The sequence below is a fragment of the Ailuropoda melanoleuca genome, chromosome 1 (assembly GCF_002007445.2).
Source record: "Ailuropoda melanoleuca isolate Jingjing chromosome 1, ASM200744v2, whole genome shotgun sequence".
NCBI lineage: Eukaryota > Metazoa > Chordata > Mammalia > Carnivora > Ursidae > Ailuropoda > Ailuropoda melanoleuca.
The window spans coordinates 27227660-27243066 of NC_048218.1; the positions used below are offsets into that span (position 1 = coordinate 27227660).

Consider the following 15407-nt stretch of genomic DNA (forward strand, 5'->3'; position numbering starts at 1 on the left):
CCCAGGCGCCCCTATAATATTTTTAAATATTGGTATTTCAGTAATGGATATTCTAAACAAAAGAAATGAAAATAGAATGACATTTAGTATTACTTTATAAATATCCATTAGTACACATATATGCGTGTGTGTATAATATATCCCCTTTTATACATGTGTATTATTTATATCCCCTTTTATCTCTCTATTATATACACATGCATATGGATAAACCTGTAAATAGCTGTATAGTCTATCCACATTTATTTAGTTTTAAATAAGACAATATTTGTATATAAATAGTGAGAAACCCTATATAATGTCATTTTCAATTAACATCTTATATAAACCTTTAACTTTCCTTAATCACACATAGATTGTAGGTTTTACACAGTAGAATCTGTGATTTAGTGTATAATTCTAGGGTTAACCTGTGAAAGTAGCTCCGGCTCCTTCAGGTTCATTGATTAGTAATTGTGGCTTAGTAATTTGTGAAAGAATTTAGTGAACCTGAAAAAGTAGTTCACACGTTTTTCAGCAATGCAGCATTCAGTCATTCAAGAAGTATTTCTTGAGCACTTACTTTGTGACAGGGTTTCCATTAGGCACTCAGAAATTACTGTTGCAATAATTGATGAAACTCCCTATTTCATGAAGCCTAAAGTACAGAGGGAGAGACAGATCTTAGAAAAGCAATAACAACTGTAAATAAATATCTAATAAAGTGATTCAGGCTCTGAAAGAGAACAGCATAGAAAAATGTGAAAGTTTAGAATATGCTGAGGTAGTTTCTTTGAAAAAATGATAGAAAAACCTAAAGTTTAAAATATTTGTGATACTGGGACACCTGGGTGGCTCAGTCGGTTAAGGGTCTACCTTCAGCTCAGGTTGTGATCCCAGGGTCCTGGGATCCAGCGCCACATCCGGCTCCCTGCTCAGCGGGGAGCCTGCTTCTCCCTCTCCCTCTGCCTGCCCCTCCCCCTGCTTTTGCGCGCGCACTCTCTCTGTCAAATAAATAAATAAAAATCTTAAAAAAATATATTTGTGATACTTTTTTGAAGCTTAGGCAATGGTAATTTAACATAGTAATAAAATAATATACTTTCTTGGTTTTGTTTTTGTTTTTTTCGTTTGTAATTTTACAGTGAATATAGAGCTTAAGTAGAAGAAAAAGGCTAACTTAAAAAATTTAAAGGGTTTCCAAGTTATGTTATATTTTATTTAGGGCTTTTGAATTAAGCAAAGAATCTTTGCCTTTTATAAAGATGTAGAATGTAAAAATGAATAAAGTTCAATGAGGACTTAAATAGGCTGTCCATTCATGTTTATCATAGGCAATTTGGGGTAAAATATGAAGCAAAACATAGTATTGATTAATAATTTTCTTAACCATGTGGTTAAACCTTCATATTAAAATATTCAAGGAGAGCCTGGGTGGCTTAGTCAGTTAAGCATCTCACTTTTGACTTCGGCTCATGTCATGATCTTGGGATTGTGAGACTGAGCCCAGTGCTGGGCCTGTGGGGAGTCTGCTTGAGACTCTCTCTCTCCCTTTTCCTCTGCCGCCCCCCACCCGCACATGCTGTCTCTAAATTAAATAATAAATCTTAAATTTAACAAAAATTAAAATAAAATATTCAAGTTCACTAAAGAGACGTTTCCCCTGATTTTTTTTTTTTTTTATATTCAGGAAGTATCTGTCTGCCCACCCATCAAGAATGGTGGGCAATGCTAGACTAGATGACCTTTAAGGGTCCTTTCTTGAAATCTAAGATATTAAGGATATATAACCCAAGTAGGTCCTTCAAGAAAAAAAAATCACCCCAAAGTTCTACATGAGAAGTTTTGCTTATTCAAAAAATATCAAGTGTTAGTTATGTTCCTGTAAGTGTTCTAGACATTCAGAATAAATAAACAATATAAAATCTTTACTCTCATGGAGCATACCTCATAGTGGGAGATGCAGGTAATAATCAATCAAAAATGTAGTATCAGGCAATGTTAAATACTTTGAAGAATATATTCCATGTGAATTACACAAAGATTTCCATACTAACGGCTCGATCAAGTTCACATTTACTATTGCTTGAGAATGTGGGAAATCTGCATGGGATACTCACCAGCAAGAAGAAAAAATTGCACTTTCTCAGTGGATTTACTTAACTCCAAAACTTTTTTTGAAATGACCATTTCAATTTCTATAAGAATCCAGAGGATATTTTAATGCCTGTCCAGTATGAATACATGCTATAGCCTTTCTAAAGCCCCCAATAAAATAACTCCCATCTATGTAGACTTAATCACTCATTATGCCTGTCATTTAATTCTATTTTGCCCATCTCAAAAATGGGAAAAACTGGGTCACCTGGGTGGCTTAGATAAAGCATCTGTCTTTGGCTCAGGTCGTGATCTCCAAGTCCTGGGATTGAGCCCCATGTCGGGCTCCTGCCTCAGCCGGGAGTTGGCTTCTCCCTCTGCCTCTCCCCCCTGCTCATGCTCTCTCTCTCTCTCCCTCTATCTCTCTCTCTAATTAATAAATAAAATCTTCTTTAAAAATGGGGAAAACTAAAGCGGCTCTACTGTACAGCTATTTAAAGAATAAACTAAAATTCTCTTTAAAAATTTTAGATGTGAAGCTCAGGTCCTTTGACATCACAAGTTTTATTTTCTGAGTTTGTAACACATGTAACCAGCCTTGGTCAACTTTAAAAATATGTATTATACCCAGATTGAAGTTTTGGAGGCTGCTGTACACAATATATAAAAAGCCTACAAATTTGGAATCTTCTCTTTAATAATGTTTTCAGATCAATGATTTTTATTGCTTGATTATTCTTTCTTTTGTAAACAATTCTAAATAGGTGTATGAAGGGGAACCCATAAATGAAACTGGTGAACAAAATAAAACAAGTAACGGAGGAGGTTTAGGGAAAAAAATGAGAGCTATTTCGTGGACGATGAAGAAAAAAGTGGGTAAAAAGTACATCAAAGCCCTTTCTGAGGAAAAGGTGAGTGTACTCTGCTAATTATTTGTATTTTTCTATTAATTTTTTTCTTAAAATCGTCAACAGATTCTTCTTCTAGAGATAGAATTACTTGGTCCTTTAAGAAGGATTTCAGCATTTATTTTCTCCCTTAATAATTGTGCTCAGAAGTTAGATGGAAAAAAAATGTTATGACTCCTATGTTAACAGGGGAAAGGGAGGCTCAGAAAGGTCACACGTAGTATATGGAGAACAGTATGTCATACATTGTAACAAGCATCAGTACTTCATTTCTTTTTAATGCCAAATAATATTCCATTTTATACATAAACTACATTTTATTTTTCCTTTCATCAGTTAATAGAATTTGAGTTGTTTTCACTTTCTGGCCATTGTAAATAATGCTGCTATAAATATTTATGAGTTTTGGTGTGGAAATATTCTTTTGTTTCTCTTGGGTATATGGTAACTATCTGATATTTTGAGAAATTGGCAACCTGCTTTCCAAAGCAGTTGCATCATTTTACATTCCCACTAGCAACGTGTGAGGGTTCCAATTTCTCCACTTGCTTGCCAACACTTGTTACTGTCTTTTCGATGCTAGCCTTCCTAGTGGGTGTAAAGTGAAATTTCACTGTGGCTTTGATTTGCACTTCCCTGATGACTAATGATGTTGAGAATCTTGTCCTGTTCTTATGAGCCATTTGTGTATCTTCTTTAAAGAAACTCATGGGGCGCCTGGGTGGCTCAGTCGGGTAAGTGTCTGCCTTTGTCCTGGGATGGAGCCTGTATCGGGCTCCCTGCTCAGCAGGGAGTCTGCTTCTCCCTCTCCCTCTGCCTGCTGCTCTCCCTGCTTGTGCACACACACACACTCTCTCTGTCAAATAAATAAATAAAATCTCAAAAAAAAATTTAAAAGATGTCTACTCAAATCTTTTGCCTACTTTTTAATTGGGTTATTTGAGGTTTTTCTATTGTTGACTTTTAAGCTTTTAAAAAATATATCTTGGATGCAAGTACCTTATCAGATATATGATTTTGAATATATATTTTTCCCATTCTGTGGATTATATTTTCACTTTTTTCATCATATTTGCAGCACAGATGTTTATAATTTGATGTAGCCCCATTTATCTTTTTTTTTTTTTGTCATTTGAACTTTTAATATTGCAACTAAAAAACTATTGTTTAACCTAAGGTCACAAAGATTTACTCCTTTGTTTTCTTCAAGAGTTTACAGTTGTAGCTCTTAAATTTTGGTGTGTGATCTAATTTTTCTATGGAGTGTAGTAGGAGTCCGTCTTCAGTCTTTCGAATGTGGGTATCAAGCTGTCATAACACTAATTTGTTAAAAGGACAATTATTTTACTATTGTCTTTTCTTGGCACCCTTGTTGAAAATCAATTGATAATAAATACATGGTCATAATTATATGGATCATAAATACATGGGTTTATTTCAGACTCTCAATTCTATTACATTGATCTGTAAGTCTAGTCCATTCTCTTTTTAACCCACTTCAATAGGACTTCTGTGCCCAGTAATTCATTAAAATAGTAGTTGTAATCGGTATTAACCTCTGTGTTGCTGAATTTACTGGTCACTTTTCTTACTTCTTACGTTACTTTTTTACGTATTTGACACAAGTGATAATTTCAATACATTTGAAACATTCTCTTTTCTTGGTTTCTTTAACTGAGCATTCTTCTGGCTTTCTTTCTCAGAGTTTCCTTTCTTCGCTTTGCTTTCTTTCCTGTCTCTAAATATTGAGTCCTTCCAAGGGTCATTCCTAGATGCTCTACTCAGTCTACTCTCCCCCTCAGTGATCTCATCTACTCTCATCACTTTGTTTTTCGCATTTAATCTCTAGCTATGACATCTTATCTGTTGTACTCAAACAACCAATTGTGTATTCAATATCATCACTTATATGAATCTATACATATATCTACACACAATATCTATCTGGAACCCAATATATCCAAAACTGAATTATTAATTCTCTATGCTCTACCAAAAAACATGTTTCTTGTCCAGTTTTACAGTAGTAATAGACAACATTGCCATAACTCTAGATGCAAGGAAGGAAAGAAGAGAAGAGAAAAGAAAAGAAAAGAATGGAACAGAGAAGAAAAGGAAAGAAAAGAAGGAAAGTAGGAAGGAAGCAAGAAGGAAGAAAGCCTAAGAATCATTCCAAATTCCTTTTTCTCTCACTTTTCATGCCAATTCATCAGCATATCCTCTTGGCTCAAACTCCAAAACCTTATCTAAAATCCATAATTTCTCTATGTAAACTATTCCTGCTTTAGACCAATCAACCAACCAACCAAGAACAACTTCTTTTGCTTAGACTGCCATAATAACTACCTAATTGGTCGTCTTTCTTCCACTCTTTCCTCCATAAAAGCCATTCTCCACACAGAAGCCAGAAAGATCTAAAGTGGAATTTAGAACACATCATGCCCCTTGGTTAAAATTTTACAATGCCTTCACAAGGCATTCCCTTACTATAGTATGTTCATTCCAGTCCTCTGAGAAGCAGATCGTAGGAGAGCAATGGACACACCAAAGATTACTGGGGAAAATGAATATGAAGGATTGAGAAAGAAGAACTGGATAGGGAAAGTCTTCAGACAACAGTGCAAGTTTGACACCTGTGAAAGGACAGGAAGAAGGCTTTAGCCAGATTGGTAGATAATTCTTGAAAACTAATGAAAGTTTTCCATTAGAGGAGCCCTATATCCTACCAGAATGGACTCAAATGGTACACTCACTGTTTCAGTCATTGGCAGAGAAAATGGCTTCCATGCAGACACAGTGGTGGATTCAGGCAGCTGGGGCTGTCAGTAAAGAAGGGTCTCAAAGCAAAAGATCTGAGTGACACATTTCCATGACCACCACACATGGTCTAAAAAGCTCTTCCTGATCTGACTGCAATCCACTTCTCTGAGCTCATTTCCTAACATTCTCCTTGTTTTTACTCAGCTCCAGCTACACTGGCCTGGTCTTCCCGCTCGTAACCCAAGCTAATTCTGAGTTTAGTTATTTTGTTCTTGCTGTTCCTTTTGCTTAGAAAACTGCTTCCAATTCTACATGTAAGTTAAATCTTAACATTCGGGTCAAGAATTCAGAGCACATATTACCCTATAGAGGAGGTTTTTGGAGGCTACTCCATCTAAATCAGCCAACCTTCCCCTAATCCTAATCCTAGTAGTTAATCCTTTCACATCACTTAGTTTTATTTCCTTCATAGCACTTATTCTCTGAAATTTTCTTTTCCATTTTGTTTACACACACCTCCCCAAACACTAAACACACACACACACACACACACACACACACACATACAAACCCTAACACACTAAAATGTATCTTATTAGAGCAGGGACCCTGTTATCTTGTTTGCTATGGTATCCCTAGTTCCCAAAACAGTGCCAGGTACTTACAAGGTGTTCTGTAAACTTGTGTTGAATGACTGAGCAAATGAATAAAGGAATGGATAAAAGTAGAGAATCAAACTGAGTATATATCATATATGTATTCTGAAGTTTTACTGATGTTTAGAAATGCTCATAAATGAGGAATATTGAATTACATTTTGATGAATATTAAGAAATTTATAGGTTTTGTCCAGACTATCTAAATATGGAAGACATTTGGGATGTTTTCAAGCAGATGTAATTTGTTTTGAAATTGTCTGTCTTTCCTAATTTTATGCAGGATTTGCTTTTCACTTGACTAGGTGTGCAAGCTCGGTATGAGATTTGTAAAGCTTCTTAGATAAGCTTTGCTTCAGAATTGCAAAATGTGCATGTTTTATTCATATCTAGTGATCTGGTAGGGTGCAAATAACTGACATGAAACAACTATGCAGAATTTAAACTTGTAATATCTGATCTCAAAGGATTAGTAATGGCGTTAAATAGATGATAAGGAGAACATGAAGGAATAAAAGTACTTTAACAGAAAAAGCATAGATGTTAATAAATCTAGCATTTCTGATTAAGTAGTCTCAATATGATATTCATCCTAATTTACAAAATGAACTATTATAATTTCATTTGAATTCCATAATGTGGCATGTTTCATCTAAAGAATTTTTCCAAGTATAACGTGTTTTGCTAGAAATTGAACTAAAGATTAATGACTCTCATATTTTATGCTGATGTATTCCTAAGTATTTTATTGCTAAAATATGTCTTGTTTGTTAAATCAGTGCACACAGTGAATATCTCCATGAAAATCAGTTCTCTGCACTTAACCTCTGATATGTTTTTCTGAAGGATGAGGAAGATGGAGAGAATGCCCTCCCATATCGGAACAGTGACCCAATGATTGGATCTCACACAGAGAAGGTCTCCCTCAAAGCCAGTGACTCCATGGATAGTCTCTACAGTGGGCGGAGTTCATCAAGTAAGCCTACAGAATAAGGAACAAGATCCCAATTGGGAGGGCTGAGTTAATTAAAAACAGGAGATTTTAACCATACAGAACAAACTGATGGTTACCAGAAGGGAGGTGGGGGGGAGATGGGTGACACAGGTGATGGGGATTAAAGAGTACACTTACCATGATAAACACTGTGTAATGGGGGGAAGTGTGGAGTCACTATACTGTACACCTGAAACTGATATAACACTGTATGTTAATAACACTGGAATTAAAATTTTAAAAAACAATTAAAAAAAAGAAACACATTCAAATGAAAACCAACAACAACAGATTTGATTCTCTAGGGCTTATCAAATTAGCAAAAGTTTCCAGCTACTTGATAAGAGAAAATAGTGAAAATGTAGGATTGCTGAATCGGTATAGTTGCTGTTGTTTAAAATGATACACAATATATTCGAGAGAATCATGTATTATTTTGAAACTTTTAACACTGTAGTTGGCAGGGCTCTTAGGGATATGCCTCAAAATGATCATGCTGGGTGACTAAGTCTGCATCCCTAAAATAAAAATGTTTGCTTAGGAGAACTAGCATGATCTTGAGTCAAATTTTTTGAATGACTTGACATATTCAGATAAATGAGATCCTGTTCTCTGTCTCTTCTTCCCTCCTTCCCTTTCTTCACCTTTCCTTTTCTCTTTATTCCTCCTTTTTTTCTCCTTCCTTCCTTCTCTTCTTCTTCTCTTCTTCCTTCCTTCTTCCCTCCCTCCTTTCATTACTTTCTTTCTTCTCTTTTTTCCCTATCCTGTCCTCTCTCTTACTTTTTTCCTTCCTTCCTGTTCCTTTTTGCCTTAAGTTCTCTGAAAAGAGCAGGACATATGCATCAATTCTGACATTTACTTTTTAGGTGTCCATCCAGCATTATTGAATAAAGAATGAAATACTATATAAATACTAAATAGAAAGAATATCACCAATTGGGTGACAGAAAGGAAGCAGCCTGTGTTCAACAAGGATTTTCTAAAATCATTGTTTCTAAAGGAAGTCAGGTTTCAGTCACATATCCTGCTACAATATTTGGATGAAGCTACTGATACTGCAGGGTGCCTTGTACCTTTTTATGTGTACACTGTTATACATCCTTCTGATCTTTTCAGGGTTTTAAATGTTTTATTTTTTTGCAAGGTTTGTTTTCTATTTCCTTTCTAATCAACTGCTTCTGTTATCTGAAGATAGATCACGAAGACCAGATGTTTCAGATATACCGAATTTTATTCCTATTTTTCCTATTGGCTGAAGAAGAGTTATTTTGGGGGGGGGGACTAATGTAGAAACATTTGAAGGATATATTTTTGCATGTGTGAAATTCAGATTTCATTAGTATTCACTTCTGCTGGAAGTTTTAAAATTCTAAATTGTAATGCTGAATGTGGGTAGAATTTTACTAACTGGAATGTACTATAAAAAGCCAGGGCCAGGGGTGGCCATGGAAGGGAAGGTGTAAGGAGATGGTGGCCCACTTAGCTGTTGTCATATGCAACTTAATTTCTGTGATTAAATGCAATTTGCCCTTTCTTACACTGGTACATATTCAATATGGAACATCTCTAAGGTTCTTTACCTTATTTCTGTAATCATTTGAATAAACAATAGAGAAACCAGGGCTGTTTCGTCATTGAACAGAGCACTGAAAGGCCACACTGAAGAAGAAAGTGAGAGTAGTGGAGAGTGGCGAGAGTGGTGGAGAAACTGAGAGTTAACTTCCATTGGGAGCCATTCTTGTCCCCATCTTGCAGACAACAAAAATGGAATGTCTTTCTTTTTTCCCCTTGAGGTTCAAACTCAGAAGGGAAAAGGACCAGAGAACAAGGATTTGAAGCAATTTAAAGGCCCAGTTTAGAAAGTTTAGAATCACTTGGGAGTACAAACACTGGAACACACTTTCTCTTTCCTTCACATTCACACAAGCAAAAGTGCTACCTTTAATGCATAGCGATGTTCCTTCAGAATGGCTTTTGGTACATAATAGGATGTTTGGGAGAGCATTCTAGCTACATTGTGATAAGTGTAGAGGGAACCCTGTAGTCTTAGGCTTTGATCATTTGTGATCAGTAGCACACAAAGATCAAACTGTTGCTACAGGTTTTTGTTTTTGTTTACAGGTACAAAATTAATTGTCTGGCCTATACAGGGAGTTAAGTCTATATTGTCTGCCTCTTTAGCAAGTGTTCAATGCTCAAATACTGTGCTTCTAGATCAGATCACACAGGGTGTTTGGGTTAGTGGTTGAGGAAAGAGTGGTCAGAAAGTTCAGAAATGGCTCAGAGGAGAGAGATCACAGATGGAGAATGACTGGGAGGCAGAACAAGTAAGACTCCATCACTTAGAACCCTCTCAAAGGGTTGGCATCCAGTGCTTCAGCATTATCCCTGCTTAGCTTTATCCAGACAATGGTTCAGAATGTTATGAACCTTCAATGAGAACTGTTAACCTCAGCTCTGCTTTCATCAGGTGGAATAACAAGCTGTTCAGATGGTACCAGTAACCGGGATAGCTTTCGACTTGATGACGATGGCCCCTACTCTGGACCGTTCTGTGGCCGTGCCAGAGTACATACTGATTTTACACCAAGCCCCTATGACACTGACTCCCTCAAAATCAAGGTGTGTGCACATCATATCTGCATTCTGTATGGTTTGTCTAGCACTGGTTGTATGAGCTGTGCCAGGAAGTGCAAGCAGTGGGAACTCAGGGGGTGGAGGGAGTGAGTGTGCTCTTTCCACCTGTAGAACTGAGGACTGGGTTACTGGGGCAAGAATTCGAATAAAACACTCGAGGTGGGATAGGGGAATCGGTCTGTTGAGGCTATAGCACAAGTTGCTGTTATGTGGATAATGCAGAATCCAGGCCTATCAGGGGAGAAGAAATTGTCTACATTTTTCTGAAAACCAAAAGCCTCACAGTTTACTGGAGGTGCCCAGCTCTGCCTAATACTTGCTGGAGTAAAAGGAGGGAGAGAAAAGATGGCGTTATCAGGCAAGAGCCCCTCACAGCAACTCCCTTGGGAACCAGACTTGGCTGGGCAACTTCATTGCTTAAGTTGGTTGCTGTGAATAACCAGATTATCTTTCTCCCAATGATATTCCCTCCTGAACTCCCTCTTCTTTACTCTTATTCCCTGTATTCATTTTCTTTTTCTGTGTAACAAATTTCCACAAACTCAGGGACTTTAAATAACACAAATGCATTATCTCACAGTTCTATAGGTCAAATATTTGGTCATGGCCCAGCCTCATTCCCTGCTTAAGGTCTCACTGGATTGAAATCAAGGTGACAGCTGGGGCTGTAATCTTACCTGGGGCTCAGGGTCCTCTTCCAAGCTCACGGCTATTGGCAGAATTCAGTTGCTTGTGGTTGTAGGACTTAGGCTCCTGCTTTCTTGATGGATATGTCTGGGAGCCACTCTCGGACCCTTGAGATTACCAGCCATGGTCCTCTCTACAACGTGGCAGTTTGTTCCTTCAAAGCCTGCAGAAGAAAAGCTCACTCACGTTTCAAATCTCTTTATTTTTAAGAGCTCCTACCTGATAAATTCAGAAACAACCAGATAATCTCCCTCTTGATTACAAAATTAACTAATTTGGGACATTAATTACATCTCCATAATCCCTTGTGCCATATAATACAACATAATCATGGGTGTGAAATCCATCATTTTCATAGTCCTACTCACACTAGAGGGGAGATGCTGTTGCAATTGTACAAATAGAAGGCTCGGTGCTAAATATTTTATACATGTTAAATTATTCCTTTTAGTAACACAAACTGATATAGCTAAAAGGACAGAAATTACAACTTTCCTATACTATCAACACCAAGCCAATGTTAACCAGTAATTATAAGTTATCAAGTATTGATGTTATTATGTAGCATTTGAGGCACTCTGTTCTCCTTATCCCTTCCACTGTAACAAACCAGAGTGAGCTCAGCAGGAGACTGAGGAAAACATTATTTTCCATGGTTAGCTCCTCAGTCGTTTCTGTGAAATGATTTGAAGTCTAAATTCAAGTCTTGGGGAAAGAATATTTGTAGCCTAGTAACCATTGTTGGGGGAGGGTGTAGAAGGGAATAAATCGAACACATTTTGACTCAGGAGAGCTTTTCGCCTTCCCTACGATACCATGCCAGTGCCCCCACCACTTGCGCAGCCTAAGATGATATTTGTAGAGCTCTTGTAGGACACAATAAGAATCCCATAGTTACCACTGAGGATTGAATGCTATTGTTTATATCAAGGGTCTTATCCACAATGAAATTGGGTCTTTGCTTGGTGACCTATGGGCTTTCCTGGAATGTATACTTTTTTGTAAGTTTAGAGGATAATAGGAAGGGTGCAGCAGAGAGCTCCCATGCTTAGAAACTTCCCCTAGAGCTTCCGGGGATTTTCTAGGTCCACTTAGCTGATCCCATCTAGCCCAGGATTTGATTCCCCATAGTTAAAGACAGGAAGAACCAGGGGAACAGCTCATAGGGTCAGACAGGCAGATGATCACAAATCAAAAAGATCAAATCTTTTAATCACATTGAATCCTACTTTTAAAAATACAATGTATGCTTTAGATGGAAAAATACACATTCATAAAGCCTGAGGAAAAAACATTTTTAGTAGCAGACTTGATGTTTTGTTTGTTGGAGGGTAAACCCCTAAAATGGCAAAAATATCAGAATCTATAATGTCCTCTCTGGGGTAGAAACTTATGTCTCAAAGGAGGAAATATGACTTTTAAATGTAGGTACTGCATTTGTCTAGAAATCAATTTTCTTTACAAAGAAGTACCCCTGGGGGTTTTCTACTCTTGCCAGTAACTGGCAGCCTGTAGCCAATTAAGAGTCTTAGATGTGAATAAAGAAAAAGACAGACTGCTTCGTCCATCCTAATGTGTTCCATTCATACTTCAATCCAAACTTTGTCATGAAGCTCAATCTAAGTATTATCTTTTCTAAATAATTCAGTAGCATAATTTGTCCTTAGTGCACACACACATAATTTTGTTCCATATTTAGATATAGGAAGTTCTTAACAGTTTCATTATTTTAGATGAATGCAAGCTACTTTAGATGGTTTATTTTTTACTCTAGATAGGTTTTTCAGATGAACTAGAAGCATGGACAGAGATAGATTTCTTTTTCTTCCCCTTCCACATTTGGGAGCCTCTCCAGGAATGGTGGCTTGAGTTTTGCTCTATATCTATTGCTTTGACAAGATGAATGAAGACACATCATTTTTGAGGTCAGACAACTGACTGCCATGAGTTCTGGGAAGTTAATGTTTGCATTTCTTTTCTATAATATTTAGAGTTATAAAGATACCTTGTATATGTACCTACGAAGTGTGTCATGGGCATAAAATGACTCACTATCTGCAAAAGGATTTTGTAAATTCCACTGTGCCTTACAATTATGAGTTCATAAATTGATATACCAAAAACATAAAGATGTCATCAAATGCATGTAGGAGCTTTTCTTCAAGCTTGTTGAAGCGTTCTTCATTATTACTAGCAAATAGTTCCCTTGAACTTTTAAAAGAAATTTTCTCTTAGACTTATTCTGTTATCAGTAACCCCCATTATCATATTCCCTCATTTTTCTTTGATTTTCTTTGATTCCATTCTTTCTACTAATTGTCATAGCACCAAAGTTCTCTGAAAACTGATTGGTATATTTCTTCGTCTTTAGAAAGGAGACATCATAGACATTATCTGCAAAACGCCAATGGGGATGTGGACAGGAATGTTGAACAATAAGGTGGGAAACTTCAAATTTATTTATGTGGATGTCATCTCTGAAGAGGAAGCAGCCCCCAAGAAAATAAAGGCACACCGAAAGAGTGGAAAGGAAAAACCCAAAACTCTGCAGGAGTTCTTGGAGAGGATTCACCTTCAGGTTAGCAAACCTGTGGCCTCTTTGATCCTGGTGGCGTCTGGATGGAATAATTGAGGAGAATGGATCAGTGTTGGTCCAGCGGTAAAAAAATATAGGACTTACAGCCAAGGAAAATCTGTTTTCCAAGAAGACTTCTTATTTCTCCTTTATTACTTCTATTACACAAGGACAGGTCTTGATATAACCTCCCTCGGACTAAACTCTAATGATACTTAGCAGTGACAGTAGAGATTAATGTTGAGAAAGTGCAGTGAAAAATGAAAAATACCTCGGAGACTAAAAGGTCCAGAGAAAACATGTAAATGAGAATGATAAAGAGAGTATGAAGAGTAAAGGTAAAAATCCAGAGAATTGAAAGGAAATATGGAAAGAAAATTGCATTTTCTGTAGGGCAGAGATCAAAAGCAAGTCAAGAGAAGATAACTAAATATAATTGTTTCAAAAGCAGTTTGTTAGGAAATAGTGATCATTAAGCCCCCATGATGATTATGTTAAGGAAACTGTGTTGTCTATATTTATAATCCAATTATTTTCTTGTTATATTAGCAAAATTTTTATGAATTATCTACCTTGTTAAATGGTGTGTACATACAATTTACCTAGCCTCACTCAATTTACTGTTTTGCAATCCATTTCTAATATTAATGCAGCAGTACTTTGATAGTTTTCAAAATTCATCAAGGCAATAGCCAATTAAACTTTCCTTAATTGTTTCTCCTGAATTATCTAGTTATGCTCCTGTCTGTAGACACACTACCCAGGCCTTCCTATATTACTTTTGGTGCCCCTCAGATGGGGTTCTGCTTGGATAATGTACAAAGTTTAAAACCTGCTTCTTCTTTTTGTTTGCTCGGTGACCTATGAGAAAACCAAGGTCTAAGGAAGTGAAATAACTTATTCAAGAACCCACAATCAGATGGTTATGTCAGAATGGGGATTTTGGTTTCTCTATTCTAATTCAGTGCTCCTTCTAAGAGACATTATTTTTAAAAGAAGTGGTACTTTTTCTTTCTCTCTCTCTTTCTTTCTTTCTTTCTTTTTTTTTTTTTTTTGGTAAAAAGGGGCTGGTAATTATTCCTGATTACTTAAAACTTTTATGCTTCCTCTTATTCAGTTTTGGTAACCAAACTAAGGATATTGAAATTATGATCAAGTAAAATGGAAGGAAGTTTTGAGGAAGTTGTAAAGCATTCAACTTCACTTTGCATTTTTATTCTGTTAGAGAGAACAGAGGTTACATAAATAACATACAGACCCAGAAATCAGAAGCCTATGAATTTTAAATTAATATATATTGATGCAAATGATGGACAAACTATACATGCTGAGAAAAGAAAACAATACTTTTCCCAGCCATGGTGCTTTTATGCTTAATAAAATCTTTTAATTAAATAGAATGTCTGGAATTCCTTAGGTTTATATAATGACTTTCACCAAATGCTAAGTCTATTTTTCGTGCCTCTCTCAAATTCATTTTTTAAACTATCCCAAGAAGTTAGTGAGGGTAAATTATTTTTGCAAGCCAGCAAACAAGAAGAGATGTAGCTTCAGAAATATTACTATAATTACTCTTGTAGAGGCATTTTATTGATAGACGTAAGGACACGGTAGCTTTGTCAATTGAGCTATTTGAGAAGTGAAAAAGTGCCAAATGGGATGAATGATCCAGCTATATAATTGATCCATGATTTAGCACTGCACGGCTTAAGGTAATTATTTCTTCTTTACATTTGTCCTTCCAGAAGGTGAGAATTCTCCAACATACTCTTTTGAATGCCCTAGAGTTCGTGTGTGGAGAACTAGTACAAAGTAAAATAAAATTAAGCAAAAGTTCTATCGGTGACTTTGGTTTCTATATGCACTTCTACACTTTCTTTAAACCTAAAGAGAACTAAAAATAAAATATTTGAATCTGACTAGTTTATATTATACATATTTCTCCCCCCCATAGGAATATACCTCAACACTTTTGCTCAACGGTTATGAGACCCTAGAAGATTTAAAGGATATAAAAGAGAGTCACCTCATTGAACTAAACATTAAAAACCCAGAAGACAGGATGAGATTACTATCAGCTGCTGAAAATCTCCTTGATGAAGAAAGTAAGTGTG

General features: G+C 36.5%; 1 protein-coding gene across 1 annotated transcript in view; it reads left to right on the forward strand.

Annotated features, from left to right (window-relative positions):
- The window catches only part of SAMSN1 (SAM domain, SH3 domain and nuclear localization signals 1), a 48905-nt gene that overhangs the window by 21751 nt on the left and 11747 nt on the right, over positions 1-15407 (forward strand). Inside the window, exons 3-7 of the mRNA XM_011218707.3 lie at positions 2841-2987; positions 7247-7376; positions 9865-10016; positions 13090-13296; positions 15248-15398. Coding sequence (XP_011217009.1) covers positions 2841-2987; positions 7247-7376; positions 9865-10016; positions 13090-13296; positions 15248-15398 — 787 coding nt within the window. The remainder of the gene's footprint in view (positions 1-2840; positions 2988-7246; positions 7377-9864; positions 10017-13089; positions 13297-15247; positions 15399-15407) is intronic.